At 38.2% G+C, this 17,347-nt stretch overlaps 1 protein-coding gene across 3 annotated transcripts in view; it reads right to left on the minus strand.

Annotated features, from left to right (window-relative positions):
- The window catches only part of LOC121672995 (tensin-3-like), a 93,203-nt gene extending 77,686 nt beyond the window's left edge, over nt 1-15,517 (minus strand). For 2 of the 3 annotated variants that reach the window (XM_042045986.1, XM_042045984.1), the window contains exons 1-3: nt 15,373-15,517; nt 14,348-14,413; nt 10,943-11,047 (exon numbers count right to left, since the gene is read on the minus strand). In XM_042045986.1, coding sequence (XP_041901920.1) covers nt 10,943-11,047; nt 14,348-14,413; nt 15,373-15,502 — 301 coding nt within the window. In that variant the 5' untranslated portion in view covers nt 15,503-15,517. The remainder of the gene's footprint in view (nt 1-10,942; nt 11,048-14,347; nt 14,414-15,372) is intronic. The other variant, XM_042045985.1, reaches the window with a different exon arrangement.
- Between the last annotated feature and the right edge of the window lie 1,830 nt (nt 15,518-17,347).

Consider the following 17,347-nt stretch of genomic DNA (forward strand, 5'->3'; position numbering starts at 1 on the left):
TTTACTTCTTGTCAAAAAAAATTGAAGATGATTTACACACATTCAATACAAGCATATACTAACGTAAAAAATTATGTATATTTGGTGGAAAATTTATGCTGTACCTAAATGACTTAAGAACAAAAGTTCTTCATACAAAGAATATTTTATGCATATTTACTGAAAGGAACACAGGGAATAGCCTGACACCAGAAAACTTCAGATGAACTTCAGAAGTCTACCAAGTTTCTTAAATGGGTAACAGTTTAGGCAATGTTCTTCAAGGTTCAGAATAAGGTAGAGAAAAACAGTATCTAGCCCATACTACTCAACAGAGAGAGCTCACCGCTCTGGGCCATCTCAGAAACTGGACAGATCCTTCTGCCTGGGACTCCAGGAGCAGAGAAAATATAAACAATGTGAGAGAGCTGTAGTAATGCAGCTCTCTCCTTACACAGCTGGAGAAAGCGTGTCCACAGTAAGAAATAAGATTGGGTTCTGACAAAAAAAACTTCCCTCTGCTTACTGAAAGTTGCCTCCATCTGTGCAGTCTGGAAGGAGTTTGAACTAGTGCTCTTCTTCAGCATTTAGATTCTGCCCATGTTTGACAGCAGAATCTAGAGGAGGTATGATAAAAATGCAGGCAGACCTGCAGTCTACCCCATCTCTCACTTTCCTCTTATTGTTTAGCAGTCTGATCCAAAGCTTTCCGATATCCGGGGAAATCTTTTCGAAGAACTTAGGCTTTAAACAGGAGGGATCACAGACAAATATTTAACGCTTAATAAGTGAAACTGCTGGAGCAGGGATAGAGATGCCCAGGACAGCTTTCTGGCATCCATACATGGATAACAAATTGTACTACGTTTAGCAAAGCTTCCCTTACCACAAAAAAACAAGCAAAGCACTAGAGCTGACTAGGCTAAAGGCTGTTAATGTTATTTGTACAGCTAAAATTCTTCTGTTGGTCACTAAAAAAAATATAATCTCCTGGTTTGGAGGAATTTATTCAACCACAATTTACTATCAGATGCGTCTGTGGTCTACAGTGCTAAAAGAACACTTACAGAGTATTAAGCTTCACTCTGTACAGACTATTGAATATAACAGGCACCTCTTCAAAATTCAGACATTAAAATCTAAAGTTGTGGGACTCAGGAGGGTTAGTCTCTTATTATACACTTTTCCAAAGTCAAGAAAAAAATCCACCACCACATATATGAGGTGGTTGTGCATGTACTAACACCATCTTGGAAATACATGCAAGGAGATAAAAGATTTCTCTACATATCACTATTTGCAGAAGATGCTTCCTGCAGAAACTTTTCCAGGAAAAGTCCTCAGTTCTTCAGTATCTGTTGTATGTATTCAACGGCAGAAACTTAACACGTTGTTTAATTAACCAGTCTCCGACACTAAAAAAAATGGACAGTTACAGGATAGTCCAAATAAATCCCAGCATGATAAATTTGCTTAAAGAGCCATCCTTCAAAAAACAGTACTTGTCATAGAACCAAGCCTTCCTAACCAAAGCACCTTCATAACAAAAAACCACATTTTGAACAAGCTGTAACCAAAAACTAATGAGGCCTTTCTAATCAACAGAACATGCTTGTCAATGGGGAGAAAAGGGTGAATACCACAAAATCCTTATCTTATAAAGGGCGTGTTGCAGTGGCCAACTGAAACAACCAAGCAAGACCAAGAGAGTCACTGGAAAGAAGTCCAGCAAAAAAAGGAAAGGTACATTATGTTAAAAGACCAGCAAAAGGGCAGAAATTACACCCAATCAGAACAATATGATTACTTCAGGATTCACCAGAAAAAGGATTGCTATTGCTTCATGGTAGCCTAGAAAACCCAAGAATCTCCCACGAATTTTATGCTGTCTCTTGTTCTGTAAGTCTTCCCAGAGATTTGTCATTTGGCAATCATAATGAATTTGGTATCTTAACTCAAGCTCATTCATGCACATGCAATGGTTCTATGATCTCTTACATCAGATATAAATGGCATCATGACTGATAATGCCCTCTATTCACATTTCCTTTGTTTACTAGAGTAAACATATATATGACACATAAGGTAGTTCTGTGTATGCATGCTTTTGGTACAGACACGGAGTGGGGACCTAATTGCTTCTCCTTCTGGTCTTAGGAAAGTCACAGAACAAACAAGAGCCAAATCCTAATTTGTACTAAGGCATTTTGGATTGTTTCTTCCTTACTCTTTTAATCTCTGATGCTGCCATGCTAATTTTACTCCCGAGCAATTAAGGTGTTAAAATATATCCAGTACCTATAACATCAAGGTTATTTTTCCTTGTCTAATGAAGCTGAACAGGTGGGATGCCCTATTGCCTTCAAAAGAAGGAGGAAGAGTTGTCCAGGAAGCAGGTGCAGGGAAGGAAAACACCTGTGGCAGAGGCTTGCCTCTTTGAACTTTTTATTCAACCTGGTCCAGTAAACAGGTTGTAAGATTGGATGAGGAGGCTTCTCCTGTTGTATCTGTACATGGGAAGAGATACTGATTTGGACATCAGTGTTTAAATTAACAACATTAACAACCATAGATTGTAGCTGATGTGACTAAGAAACAGGCACATACTAAAAGATAAATACAAACCTGCTGAAAAAAAACATAAACTGGGCAAAGATAGACTTGGTTGAAAAAGCAGTGTTATATGGCCCCTAAGATAATGCTATTCACAGTCCCATCTGTTACCTTCCTCCTACTTTCTACTGCCTGAATCTACCATGCTGAAGAGAGGTCTTTTGCACAGTCTTATGAACGTAGAACTGCAGAGTTAAATGTACCATAAACTACATTAACATCTATTAAACCACTGAAATTGCACCCTATGGTCTTTGGGTTTAAAAGTGTAATGAAAGCTTTTGATAAAGGGCTAGTGAATAAATCCTTGGGATAACAACCCTGCCTATCACTGAGACAGAAATAAATTGGAGGATATTAAAATGAATTTTTTCTTTTGAAAGCAAGAAATTGGCTCTGCAGTATCTTGGAGTATTTGACAGGTGCAACCTGTGCTTCAGATAAACCTGTGCACTGTTATAAACATTGATACCAAGGGCTGTGGAGGCAAGGGTGCCCAGAAATGGAAGTACAGGTAGTGAGAGGCGGGAGGCTCATGGAAAAAATCCAGGGGCCTAGGGAACCCTGGTTCTAATCTCTTTTTGTCTTCAAACATAAGACTTTAAATATTTAGGTAAGGTGTAACTCTTCCTCCTTGGCTCTTAGCATTTTGGGGGAGATTCTCTTTTTATCTGTAAGTTTAAACTCAGCAAAACTGACAAATGGTACCTAATGAAATCACTGTCTCAGGGCACTAAGTAAAATGTACATAATTTCTCACTTCAGACACCGTCTTATCAATGCACTTATATGTTTGGGTAAAAGGATGTCCTGGGTTGCAGTGTATTCTATTACCATCCTCATGAGCTGTTGAAATCAGGTGGGGCAGTGTTTCCTTGCCTCCTCCCCCCAGACTATCTTTCTGTTAATGGCCCATCATTGTCCTGCTGCATGACTCATAACTCCCTCTGGACTATCTTCTGTTAATGAGCCTAATCAACACTTGGCCTTATGACTCATCACCCCATTGTGAGATGCTCCACCCAGAGGGAGGAACCAAGCATACCATCCTGGATATAATCTGAGATTCTGAACACCACAGACACCGGCTTCCCACTGGATTTCCAGAGGACAAGAGCTACACAGCCACCACTGGACCTTCCAAGGAAGAGAAGCCCCTTCTACAGGATCACTGCTTCCACAGAACCATATCCACCACTTCAGGAGGACTGCAGCCACCATTTTATTGGACTGCTACCTCCACCCTGACTAACAGGGTGTCAGGTTGTATCCTGACTCTGTCAGTTTAAACCAGTGTTTTCTGCCTTTTGTTTTTTAATTTCCCTATTAAATTGTTATTCTGACTTGGTGCCTCCCACTGGTTTGTTTTCAAACAAGTAAAAAGGAAAAAACTATTTTTCAACAGACCTGGACAGACTAATTTCTGGAGCTCAGCTTAGCACTTAAGCAAACATGGAAGACTTTCAATTCAGTATATCTTAAGACATATTCCTAAAAGAGACAACAAAAGTAACTTCGTATCAGTAAATCCTTTGAAAGTCTGGCCCCTGGCTGCACTTAACTGTTGGTTCCTATCTGACCAATCCAAAATGCTAAAATAACTTTCTTTTTAACAAAAAAAAAAAACCAACAGAAAAACAAAACAAACCCAAAATCGAACACAACCAAAAATCCCAAGTCCCCAAAGCATGAGTCCAGAGAAAATACATTCCAGATCAATCTCAGTTTATCAAGCACAATCTTGAAAACATCTGTGTGAAATTATATTTATTCCCTAACATCTTGAGGTAACAAAAAATTTAAGCCACAGTACCGTTACAATTAATGATGCATTAATGAAGAAGGAAAAAGAAAATTACCTATTGCTGCACACTTAGAAATGAAACCTTGTAATCCTATGTTTGCATTCAATGTCTCTAACACACAAAAGAAACCATTTTATATTAATTTTTTGCTAACTCTTTATCAGCTTCATGATTAAGTGGACTAACTAGATTTAAATTGTATCTGTTAAAGAAAAGAACACACAAAACTTCAAGAAACAGAAGACTTAAGTTTCCTCAGAGAAAAATCAATTAAAAGCAGCCACTCCACAATGGTTCAGATACTGTTTCAAGCTGGCAGCATTTTATAGTCTAAATTTGTCTATCTTCTATAGTAGAGGGGAATTGTTGGAGGACACCTTTTTATCCCTACCTTGTACCAAATTTCACTTTGTCTCAAAGAATACTGCATCCAACTGGTGACTAAAAACTGAAATTAACATTTATTCACTAGGAATTTGTTCTTAAGCTTCACTCACCAGAAATGGCATCAAAGCTGCCGTTTTCTTTGGTAGTCATCTGCATTCCTGTTAAGGTACCAAAACCAAGCAGTTTTGCCTCAACCTTTGAGTTTTGCAATAAAGAAGTGGCCCTCTGGGAAAAACAAGCGTTTAACAACATAAGAGGGCACCTCCCTACTGAATAGCTATTTACTTTGGGTTGAAGAGGAGAAAAAAATCTCAGTTAAAGTCAAACATCCCATCTCATCACATGACATGGGTGCATACCAGAATGTTGGCTATTTATTGCCTCCATGGAAACATTTACTGCGTACATGGAGACACTTCTCAGATACTTTCCTTTATGAGAAGAAAAAAACAGGAGCAAACCAGCTTATAAATATTTGGCAAATTTTGACTGATTGTTGTTGATTACAGTTACAAAAGGCTAGAAAATCTGGAAAGCAACATTCTTGAGATATAGGAATTTGGGTTCGCTCAGCCCTACCCTATTTGGATTAAATTAAAAACATCTTTTTTTTGCCAAAGCTGTTTCTGTTCTAATTGTTAAACACCAGTGAGCAAGCAAACATACTTTGCTAGGAAGCAAACAGCAAGGCTTTGTTGAGAAAGAAACTTAAGTGTCTGCTTTCTAAAGACTTAATCAAAGTCCTTCATTTATCATTTCAAGCAATTTCTAACATGGACATATGCTTCTCTTTCCACAGACTGAAGAGCTGGAAGACAAAAGAGTGCAGAGGGATTTAGCAGTTGTTAAAGTAAGTGAAATGTCTTAAAACGGAACACAGAACAAGAACCATGTGCATTTCTGTTGCCAATCCACTGAATTCAGTCGAACCAAAACAAATACTATTTTGGCCAACAATAAACTTCGGGTTTACCAGTTTTCTTTATTAAAAAAAAAATTTAAATCCTTGTCATGGGTTAGCAAGCATAGTCCCGGAAGTGATGTTCTTGCAAAGGGGTGCTTACAGCTTCCTCTGTGACCAGACAGAACCTATCACATGGCCAGTTTGAATACGGACAATTCTTTAAGCCACTTAAAGTTGTGACCACCTCTGTGATGCACACTTAAGAATAGAAACCCTGAGGCAGAGGCTCTCTCTCGTTTCCGGTGCTGGGACAGGTGGCTGCGGTCCCTGTGGGGGGGCCAGTGGGCCCGGCCCAGGCCATGCTCGGGCCAGGCTGGGCCGGGCCACGGCCATCCTGGAGCCAATGGGCCCTGATCCACCTGTGGACCGCCCCCCCCCCCCCCCCCCCCCGCAGGGCTGTGGGCAGCCAGAGCAGCTCGGAAACCCGCCCTCCAGTGCCAAGGCCAAGATTTCAGCTAAAGCTGCACCGCTGTCCAGCAGAGGTCATGTGACCAACAGTGATAAGCAACATTCCAGCTGCAAGGCCTAGGTGAGATTAACCCTTTTAGTGCTGTGAAGAGCTGAAAACCCGAGGGAAGAGAAAGAGGAGATGCTTAAAGCTGAAATTCTGTTGTAAAGCTATGATATATCAGAGTACCTGTTGTAATTTCATGAAGATATGGGGGGTGGAGCGTTCAACTTGTACTTGCAAGCAAAAGCACCTGTGCTGAGATAGGCAGATGCTGACGCAGCTGTAATTTCATGAGAAGTTTGAACAGGGAGAGATGGAAGCGATGAGGACTTTTGCTCCAAATGGGAAAGGAGAAAACCTCAGTTCCTAGACATGCTCCCAGAGATAGTCCTAAAGATGAAGATGAGGAGGACCCTTTGCTCCCAGGGAAGGAGAAGGGCCTCTGTTCTTAGAGATGAAATGCTCCCAGAGATGGGTGAAGAGAACTTTTGTTTCTGAACGGCTCAACCTTAAATTGTACCCCAAAAAACTTCAAGAGTGGACCCTCGAAAGCAGTTGCGGGAAAGCTGCAAGTTGGGGGAAGGGACTCACATGCGAGCAGAGACTCCTCTTCCTAAATGGACTGAGCAAAGTTATTTGGAAGTGGGCGGCTGTCTCGTTGTGATAATGTGTTCATAGCATGGGCAAGAGAGACTCCTCTTCCTAAATGGACTGAACAAGGTTATTATGGAAGTGGTAAACAGACTGAACATCTGAAGGGTTGTCTTTTTACATTGTCAGTGGGAGAAGGGAGAAAGGTGGGGGGAGGAGAAGAGTTCTAAAAGTGTGGTATGATTTTTTTTTTCTTCTTTTAGGTCTGCTAATAAACTTCTTTATATTCTTTCAAGTTTGGTGCCTGCTTTGCGTTTCTCCTAATTCTTATCTCACAGAAGGTAAACAGTAATGAGTATTTTGGACCAAACCACTACAATCCTGTATCTCAACCAACTGAATGCTGCACACACAAATGGCATTTTCTCTCTAGAATAATTTTAGCGTGCTATCAGGATACTTAGAATAGACCTGAGATAAAGCAGACAGTGCCAAAGGAAGAGCAGCATTCATCTGTCCTTCCAATAATTCACCTTTTCTATTAAAACGAGTTTATGATCTTTAGCAATATGTATTATTTTAGTATCTTTTAATTTTAATATCTTTTTTTAATCTGATTTAATTTTCAGAACACCTCTGAGCCCAGGCTTTTACCAGAATCCACTGGCAGGTTTCACATAAACCGGTGGTTTCTATTCAAAAGACTAGCATTTTCAGCAGGAGGGAAGTGTTTAAGAACAGTATTTCTTATGTACTATGCCAAGTAATAATCCTGGAAATTATCACTGAGAACTAAAAAAAAACCTCAACAGGAGACAAGTCAAACCTTTACCACTTACCTCAATCCCTCTAGTTTGTGGAGGGGGGAGCTTTTTTCAAAACTATTTGTCATTTCATATTAGAGAGAGATTTTGGAAGATAGTACATGTATGCGGCCACAGGTATTATACCTTACTATTTTGCAGCAAATGAATAATCTTTTGTAAATATGTATGTATCTATTGTATGGTAAGTGATATTTAAAGAAAAAAATAAGAGTGCTCAAAAAGACCAAAAAGTAATTTCTGTTCCTTTCGATCTCAAAAGCCCTTCCTGACTTCAAAACCACAGGAAAAGCAATGGTAATTATGTCAGACATGGCAGTAGGAAGATCCAATTCTTCTGCTTTCAAATCCTACACTTAATTGCATACTTTTAAATCGGTGTAACAGAAGTCTCTGTGCTAATGTACTGCTCAAAGAGGATGAAATCTGATACAAATTGAAAATTAGGAATTTAATATAATTTTCCATCTATTATGGACGACCACTTCCCAAGGGATATGAAAAGAAAAAGTATTTATAAGAAGAAATGCAAATAATTTATTGCTTTCCAATTGTCAAAATTCCTTAAGAATATTAAGAATGAAGGATAAGGAACTAAATTGGGATAGCAAACTGTCCATAGCCTGGCTATATTCAACACCTACGTACACAATCTTATTAACAAAGGGTTCAAGATAATTTAAAAGGCAATTGCTTATGTCTGCAATATTGTATCATGCCAGCAAATCAAGAGCCTCTGGGTATATTTTTCCTTTATCATGTATTCCCATCTTTTGGTCTTTGCGTAATAAAGCCAAATAGTTGTACAATGTCAAAAGAGATACTACTATCTTATTCACTTCTAATTTCTATTTTAACACATCAACTTGGAAATAGCCATTCCATATACATATACGTATACCTACAGAGAAACTAGTGTTCACAAGTCTCTGCTGTAGCCTTCCTGACCACCTTGGTAAGGAATTTCATAGGCCCACATTTTTTGAAATTAACAAAAATATGTATAACTGTAATATAAGAATCATCTGTCACACTAACATCTCATACTATTACTACTGAAATTCCTGTGGGAAAACAGGTACAAGTAAAACCATGAAGACTAGATCCTACACAAGGCTAGGGGTTTAACCTAATGTAAAGTAGAACTGAAAAAGGCGCTCTGTATGAGACTTCCCTGCACCTTAAAGATACCACCACTGTTATGCACTTTCAAATGCACCATGTCTTGCACCCTAATATTTTCTGAAGTACAGAAAAGATTCTCTCTGAGACTTCAGGATTATAGCTAAAGGCTTCATATTCTAAGGTTTTTGACTTTGATCACATTCTGGATGTGAAATCAGCATCTCCTTTTAGTGGTTTCTCACCTGTAGTGAAAACTAGGACGCATTATACGTTTTTAAGGCACAACCATGATACCAAACGTCTGCACAAACCATAAAGAGAAGCTTGTCCTGGTGTTTATAAATCTTAAACAGAAGATGACCTAACTGCCCTGTATTTACCTTAAGCAGCACACTAAGCTCAAACTTGTGTTAAGTACAGACCCCATCCTTAAGAGAAAAATACAGCTGTCGTCTGTGTACGTGCTTTAGCTCCTTGTGATCTTTTGCCCAGCCTATGCAGAGGCATTGCTCTGCCTGCAATTCCCTTATTCAATATCATAGGGTAACAGTCTGCCTCCTAAATATTTACTTGAGAAAAGGATAACATCTATTCTCATGGTATATTTTCTAGCTTAAACTCAACTGATTTTTTTTTGCAGATTTACAATGAAATTCTCAATATCTATGCTATCACATCGTATTTCTGTTCTATCTCAGATAATTTTAAAACTACCCTGCACACAAATTAGATACAAAAACCTATTAAATGGCACATGTGACTTCTGAGCAGCAGGCAAACAAGCTACTTGTACTTGTGAATGGTCTCTGACTAACTCTTATCAAAGACATCAGCAGCATACAATTCTGTATCTTCCAACAGAGTGCTGCCTGCATGCTTATCTCTGCTTTCAACTTCCTGTACTGTTGTAGTTACCTACAATGCAATGCATGAAAACGGGAAGGTAAAATCCATCCAGCCAATCAATCCCAGCAATTAAAAAATATTTGACATCAATGCATTGCTTGTTGAGGGCTAGGTCTATACAAAGGAAGGGGGAGAGGATGGCAGGGGGAGGAAGAGAAAGGAATCATAAATTATATGGAAACATCATGAATAGGAATTAAGACATCACCTCCAGTCAAGATTCAGTCTCTCTGATGCTACTCTTTCTAAAAAACACTGCACAGTCTCATCCAACTCTGATGACTCCCAATGGAGTGCTCTACCTGCCACATGCAATGACTGTTCTCTTTCCACCCTCCATATTCCCCCACTTTTCTGCAGATTGCAATCTGCTGTGCATTAGGAAATACTCCTATTACAAGAGTGAGGCAGTGGAAAAAGATCAAGCTCCCAGTAAGCTTCTGCCCTCACTGATATGGTCATTAGATGGTCAATGCTAAATCCAGATTATAAAAATCAATTGAAACTGAACCTAAAGAGAAGCTAATTAAATATCCTAGCTTTGTGTGTCTCTCATTTCATAACAGGCAAGTTGTAAAAGCAAGAACTTCGGCATTCATTTAATACCTTATCTCATGTTTTTACTTAGAACAATGTCAGGCTTGCATGTGCACTGAGGTGTGCAGCCACAGGTGTAACATTCTGAGTCCTCACATCAAAACTACATCCATTAAAAGCACAGCATGAACTCAAGAAAACATCAGGAGAGCATTCACACTGGAGTCAGAATCTGAAGGGACCTACTGGAGGTTTTCATCTTTTGTATGTGCCATCTGGTTAGAGAAAAAAAAAATCTAATTTATGGTACATTTATGGAGATACGCGAATAGGCATATCCTTTACTGTTTATTTATTTAAAGCCTAGTGCACCTTCTGAAATACTCCAGATACACAGTAACCAAAAGCTACAAACTCACCATATAATTTTGTTGTTTTTAAAATTCTGTATTAGAATTCCAACCAGAAACTTTTGAACAAAGAATAAAGTCTTTAGGCAAATTTACAAGTAATAAAGTAACTTGTATCAGTCAGTTGCATCTCAGTTCATTCTGTGTATTGACAGGGATCATATTTAACTACCACAGCTTTCTTTCCTAAATTAGAACCACTAATGCTAAATAGGGAAGGGTAGACAGCTACTTCAGACATCAGTAAAGTGGCATTAGCTTCAAGCAAATGAGGTCTCCTTTCTTCTTTCAAACACTCTGGAACAGTTGCAAAAGATTTTGCTTTGGTCTCATGTGACAAATGTACTCACCTTCCCCATCAGGGCTCATATTTTCATAGGAATCCCAGCGTATTAGTGGGTCTGATGTATTGTAATCAACTATTACTCCATGATCATTTTGAAGGTGTTCACATCCTAAAATGAAACATGTTTGAGACCAAAAATTATCAGTCACATATGTAATTATACACACACACAGATGTATGTATGTAGGCTTCTGACAGACGTTTGCTCCCTAAATGGCAACACCCTATTCTGAAAGGTAAGAAGCAGCAAGAAAGGAAGAAAGGTTAAATAAAAGAGTTTAAAAAAAAAAAAAAAAGGTTAATTTATTATTCAGAGACTTTTATCTTGAGCTTTTTGATTATGATGTAGGCTGATAATTTGGATCAGTCCCTAAACACAAATAACACAGATGATCCACCCAGCCCTAATAGGTCAGACATGATAAAGAGCTTTTGAGAATGGAACCACGAGCATCTATAAGAAGATGGTTCTAAAGGAATGATAAAATTAGACTTTGTTACAGATTTCATTCAGATTCATACAGATTATCATTCTGATACCAGAGAAATTTAACACTAAGGATGAATAGGGAGAGCTGAAAATTGTGACTTCATGTCCCTTTCAGTTCCCCCAAAGTGGCAGCTCTGCAGAATCTGAGACTAAACAGCTGCCTTTCAATGTGTTTTGCTGTGTTTAAGTATGCTCTGCCAAACATACCTGGAATTTTCAGCAGTAACCCATGTTTTTGTGCCTTTAACAAGGCATTAAATAATGATCAGGTTTTAAATTGATACAGTGAGGAACTTAGGTATAGTCCAGTCATTCAAATGCTAAGCACTTGAATCAAAGCACTTGATGCAAGGCATCAATAATTCATGACCTTGAACTTGGCTTTGATACTGATACAAATCAAACAGTTTGTCTTTTCTATCTAGATTAGGGAACAAAGAAATCCTCAGTTATCAAACCTTTGGCTGTGTCTACAGAAGCAATTCCTACTGTAGATTGTTCTAGAGCAACAGTATTATGCACATGCTGTGACTTTTAAAACAAAAATAGTTACAGTTAGAACAAGAATGCTATGGTCCTGCACCTTTATATGCAGCCTGGAAAAAGCCATCTGTAGAGTTTCTGTGACGTTTGTCACAAGGCAGACTTACGAATTTTATTATTAAATATTCAGGGATCTTATATTCTTGGCAACTGCATTCTTTCTTAAAAAACATCACAGTCAGTTATGTTCTAGAATACTGTGTACAGTTTCAAGCTACAGAATACAAGAATTATATGAATAAAGTGAAGCAAATGACAGGACTTTCCCTGTGAGGAAAAGCTGAGGGATCAGGGCTTCTTCAGTCTGGAGACAAATGGTCTTGACAAGGATCTGACAACAGCCTCCTAAAGGCCATAGAGGAGACAATCAGGTTGGAACAAGGCAGACAGACAAGAAACAGGCAAAATTTGAATCTAGATAAATTTAGAGTTAATATAAGGAAAAATAATTCCACTGTGAGAACAGTCAGACACAGAAATAGCCCACCCACTGAGGCTGTGACATCCTTTCCTTGAAGTTTTTCATTATTTGACTGGACAAAGCTTTGGCAAAATGGTCTGATCTCACAAATGAGCCTGGTTTCAGCAGAAGGATGGACTAGAGATACCCTGTACTTATTCTAGAATTCTATAGTATTTTCAGATGTGGAAAAGTGATTTTGCAGAAATTGTAAATAAGTATTTCAAGGTATCACCAAAAACCGGGATATAAACTCTCCAACCAATTAATAGGTTAGAAAGCCAACATTACTAGCAGTGCTGGCTGCGTGGGGATTTCTCCTCAAAGCATGTATCCCCAGTAACCTAACAGACCAGGTTATATTCCTGAAACGAATACATACTCATCACGTTTCCTGAATACATGTATATATACTAATTATTTCTGTGGACTTATTTGGATATGGTTCCAGATTTTCTGATTAATCCTTTCTCTTTCAGAGTATTTTAAACATGTGGTGAGGCCATAATTTACTTCTCTTATCATTCTTTGTTCTAATACACAATCCTTGTTCCCAAGGATTGAATCCTTGATCTCAATTAGATCTCTGCTAGTACATATTAATCACTAATATAAGTAAATAAGGAAGCATTAGCTGGCACAAGACTTGTTAGTCACAGATGTAGAGAATTAACACAAGGTCACATTAATCTCTGGTATTTGTACTAAGCACTGTATGGTGCAAAACTAAGCATTAACCACAAATATAGGGATCATATAGTGCTAAAGTTAAAGAATTTTTCAACATCTTCCCAGACTGCTGCATAGACTTCTTCTTAAAGAAATATAACTTGTTCAGTAACAAAGGTGAGCTGCTCTTCCTAGCCAGTTAATGCCTCAGGCAGGAATTGAACACAAATATCCAATTACTTAGAGCCTTACTTTCCAACAGCTTAAAGCCTCTCATTTGTCATCTAAGGAAGCGAAATTTGAAAAAAATCTTGGTCCTTTTTTAGATGTGTCAACTGGCCTGTCTTCAAGCATTTACTATCCAGAAACACTTAGAACAAGCTAGACAAATTCATTTATAAAACTGGTTTTCTTTAATGGCTTTCTAACAGGCTAAGTGAGATCTTTGTGCTCAGTTGGGCACAATCCAAATTCTTAGTGACTGCTGCCATAATTTTCTAAATTATCAAACTCGTGGAAAAAAAAGGAGGAAAGCATGCAATTCACAGGACACTGAGGACACTGAATGGGAATATGTATAAGACAGACAGTTAAGAGTATTTGGTTTTCAATCAGTCTCAGGCAGAATCCATACTTTTTGGGACACCACAAAATGACTAAAAACACATTCATTAACAGAATTAAACTGCAATGATCTGCATGATCTTAAGTTCTTACTGTAAGTAATAATTATCACATAATCTTAAACATATTAAAATAGAATTTTGGAAGCATGCAGAATATCCTACAAGCCTACTTCAAAGGAGAAGCATTTCCAGGAAAACTATAGCTGTATCTCTTTATGCTAAACTGAAGATAGTCCAAACTTCAATACTGCAAACATAATCAATTATGACAACATCCAAAAAAGGTTATGGGATAGGCCACTTGCTGTCACTCATGCTGAGCCAAACCACCTACTATCCATGTTCTACACAGGTACACAAATGTTTTCTACTAGTTGTAGCAAGTGTTCTGGCATAGCTTTAAAACAAAATCTGGTGACTTCTATGCTGATATAAATGCAGAGTCTTTATTAATTTTTTCAAATTTAAACCGGTAACTAATATATTTTAATGAAAAAGTAAAATTGCAGATTTTTTACAAGAGAAGTGGAACAAAAGAGGAAAAAAGATTTTTTTAAAAAAATGCATATTTCATGATGATTTGCTTTCAAATGAAGCATATATTTGGTTCTCTATGCTCACCTTGAATTTTCTCTGGAGTTCCTGAAAACACTAATTCCACCTTGCTGTAATCAGGGAAACGGTCATCTGAGAACAAAGGATAGGATTTCAGCAAGATGTTTCCCAGGAGAGCAGTTTCAGAACACTCAGAAATCAGGATTCTCTATAGCTATCTATACATATACCCTTCTTCCCTTCTCTCTTCCCTTCTCAGTTGCAGCTTAGTGATCTGCTTTTCAAAGCTACATTCTTTGTGCCACACATTTTCCAGAAAAGACCACATAAATGCCAGCTAGAGTTTTGCTTGCTTTCTAGAACAGCCAAAAGAAGAGATGTACAGTTCCTAACCCCCTCTCTAGACAGACATGGCTTATAAAGAAAACACACCCAGGTAAATCAAATATGTTCCCCATATTGGCTAAACCACAATACTTGACCACAAAATTTTTGGTAGTCTTATGTTGTGTGTTGCAGGAAAATAGCTTGATTTTAGTTTGCTAGTAACATAGGCTGAAGTTCCAAACCTGATATAAACATAATAAAACTGAAGTTTTAATTTGGAAAATATGAGGACTAGTATGACACATTTTCAAGTGTGTCTGAAAACTCTGTGTCCATTCTTTGATACTCTGAAGCATATTAAAAGACAGACTACGTCACAAACACATTATCAGACTTTATGACTGTTTTCACTAGCCAGAAAAGGGAACAATTTAGCTCATATTATTTCCTTCAATGGTGACTAAGAGAGAATGTCTGTTGTTTTTATAAATGTGAGAGAAGGTGATAAGGACTATGTAGGAGTATCTGAATTATTCTGACGAGTTAACTCACGTGAAGAGCTTTTCTTGTCATTAGCGTTTTACCGGTGTTACACGCTATAATTTAACTAACTCAAAGCAGTCTCCCTTTCCCCAAAAATAAGAAAGGAGGGAAAAAAAAGAAATAAGAATCCTTTTGAAAACAGGTGCTGAGGAAGATCATCACATGCACATGCCTGCACGCCCACACATATACACATCCAACCAACAACAGAAGACAAGTACCTTTGTTGGCATTATCCAAATCTTCTTTGCCAAACACCAATCCATGTCCTTGAATAGCTCCAGTGTGAAACTGAAGGCGAAAAATCACATCACGAGTAGCCGACCTGTATTTTTTGTGATAACACTTCATCTAGAAAGACAGAAAAACATTTTATGTCAGAAGTATTTTCTTACAATTCTGAACAAATGAGTGAATGTATTAGTTGCTAATTAAAGCAGTCACAACACAATTTATTGTAGACACCTCTGATGTTGAAACAAGCAGGGTATGCATTATTCTATCCTTTAAAATTACACAGGCCCAAGGCAGGATACTTCTAGATACGTAAAAAATAATAATCACTATTTTCATCACTATCAGCCATGTATCAGTAGGTTATGAGCCAGAATCACAACGTCTGGCAGTACAATAATGAAGTGCTGACAGACTTCTTCCCTACCAAATTAATGAATTTCAGCACACACATTTCAAAATAAGTGAAGAACATGAGGACTTTTTCAAAGCAACGCTGCAAGCTGATTATATCTATTTGAGGACTTTTAAAAAACCTGCTCTAGTGATGACAGGATCTTGTTTTAGGTTACCACAGGAAGTTGATAGTAGTTTTGACACCTTGGATAAAACACGGAACTCTACAAAAACATCTAGTATGAATTTCAGTAGCTAAAAGTGAACACAATATACCTATTCTCTAACACCACCTTCCCTGAGACTAAACCTATGGATATTTTACCTACTAATTCTCTGAGTCTACTGTAATACAAAGCCACTCAGCATTCTTACAGGAATATGTAAAACTTTTGGCAACCTTAGTCACAGGACTGAAAATTTTATTGTATTATCCTTATTGTATCAGGATTTTATGATAAAGCAGATATTACTGAAATGCATTAAAAAGACAACAAATATCACTTTTACTAAAGCCGGAATAAAAAAAGCATCCTAGACATAAAATGCCAAACAATTCAAGAGCATAGAGTTATTCAAATTAAATGATGCAAGAAAGATGTAGGAGCTTACAAGGTGCAGTGTTTTATTTCCCCACTGCTTTTCTTATTAAATGTCTGCCTTCCACATTGTCCCCACTTCCCCTGCCCCTAGTCCTGGCCACTCCCGCAGGTTCTCCCTATTGGTTCCAGTACCTCAACTCTGCCCATGTACCACCCCTGTGCCCTGAGATCATTTGTCCAAGTGCTCTCTCCACCCCCTTCATCCCCAGATAGGACCCCAAGCTCCCTGACCACATGGTCTCTCTGCCTCTGGGAACCGGTTTGTCACCATGTAATAAAAGTTCCTCTGAGGTCCACATGGAGAGACCCTTCTCACCTCCTTTACTGTCACTGTGTTGTGGAGCTGTCAGCTAGCTGGAGCAGGAGCACAGGGCCGTCCGGAAGGACTACAAGAGAGCGGAACTGCTGCTCTATCCTAAGCACCCCCGCAGTGCTTTCTGAGAAGGCTGCGGCTTGCTAAACCAAACTAAGCAACGCAACAACAAGGGATGCTTCTGAAAGTTGGAATTAAAACACAGTTATGAAATTCTTCTCACTACAAAACTTGAAAAATCTAACATAAGATGTTGCTATCTAGCCTTCTTTATAGTAACCCCATGATATCTTAAATTCCAGAAGTTAATCAGCACTGACCATATACATGGCACACAGGACAATTTCTGAAATATTTCAGCCCATATACCAGAAATGCTTTCTTTTCAAGTATTCTGTACGCAAATCACATATTCCTAACCTAGTATAAGGGCTGGGAGATTCTCTATGCATGTAATCTTCATTTTATCTGAAAGCGAGGTTGTTTGTTTGTTTTTAAGAGAATCCCCTACCGTATATTGGCAATACCAGGTAAAATAGTGTTCGCTTCTTTCTTCAGACAGTGCTTTACATGCAGTAAAAGGAACATTTTGTAAAAACCCTTATCTATTAAAGGGATCTACTTCGTTTTAGTCCAACACAACTACCAGCA

This window comes from Corvus kubaryi, unplaced genomic scaffold (genome assembly GCF_017639235.1).
Source record: "Corvus kubaryi isolate FWS band 111438036 unplaced genomic scaffold, C.kubaryi_AGA036_p1.0 65076, whole genome shotgun sequence".
Lineage (NCBI taxonomy): Eukaryota > Metazoa > Chordata > Aves > Passeriformes > Corvidae > Corvus > Corvus kubaryi.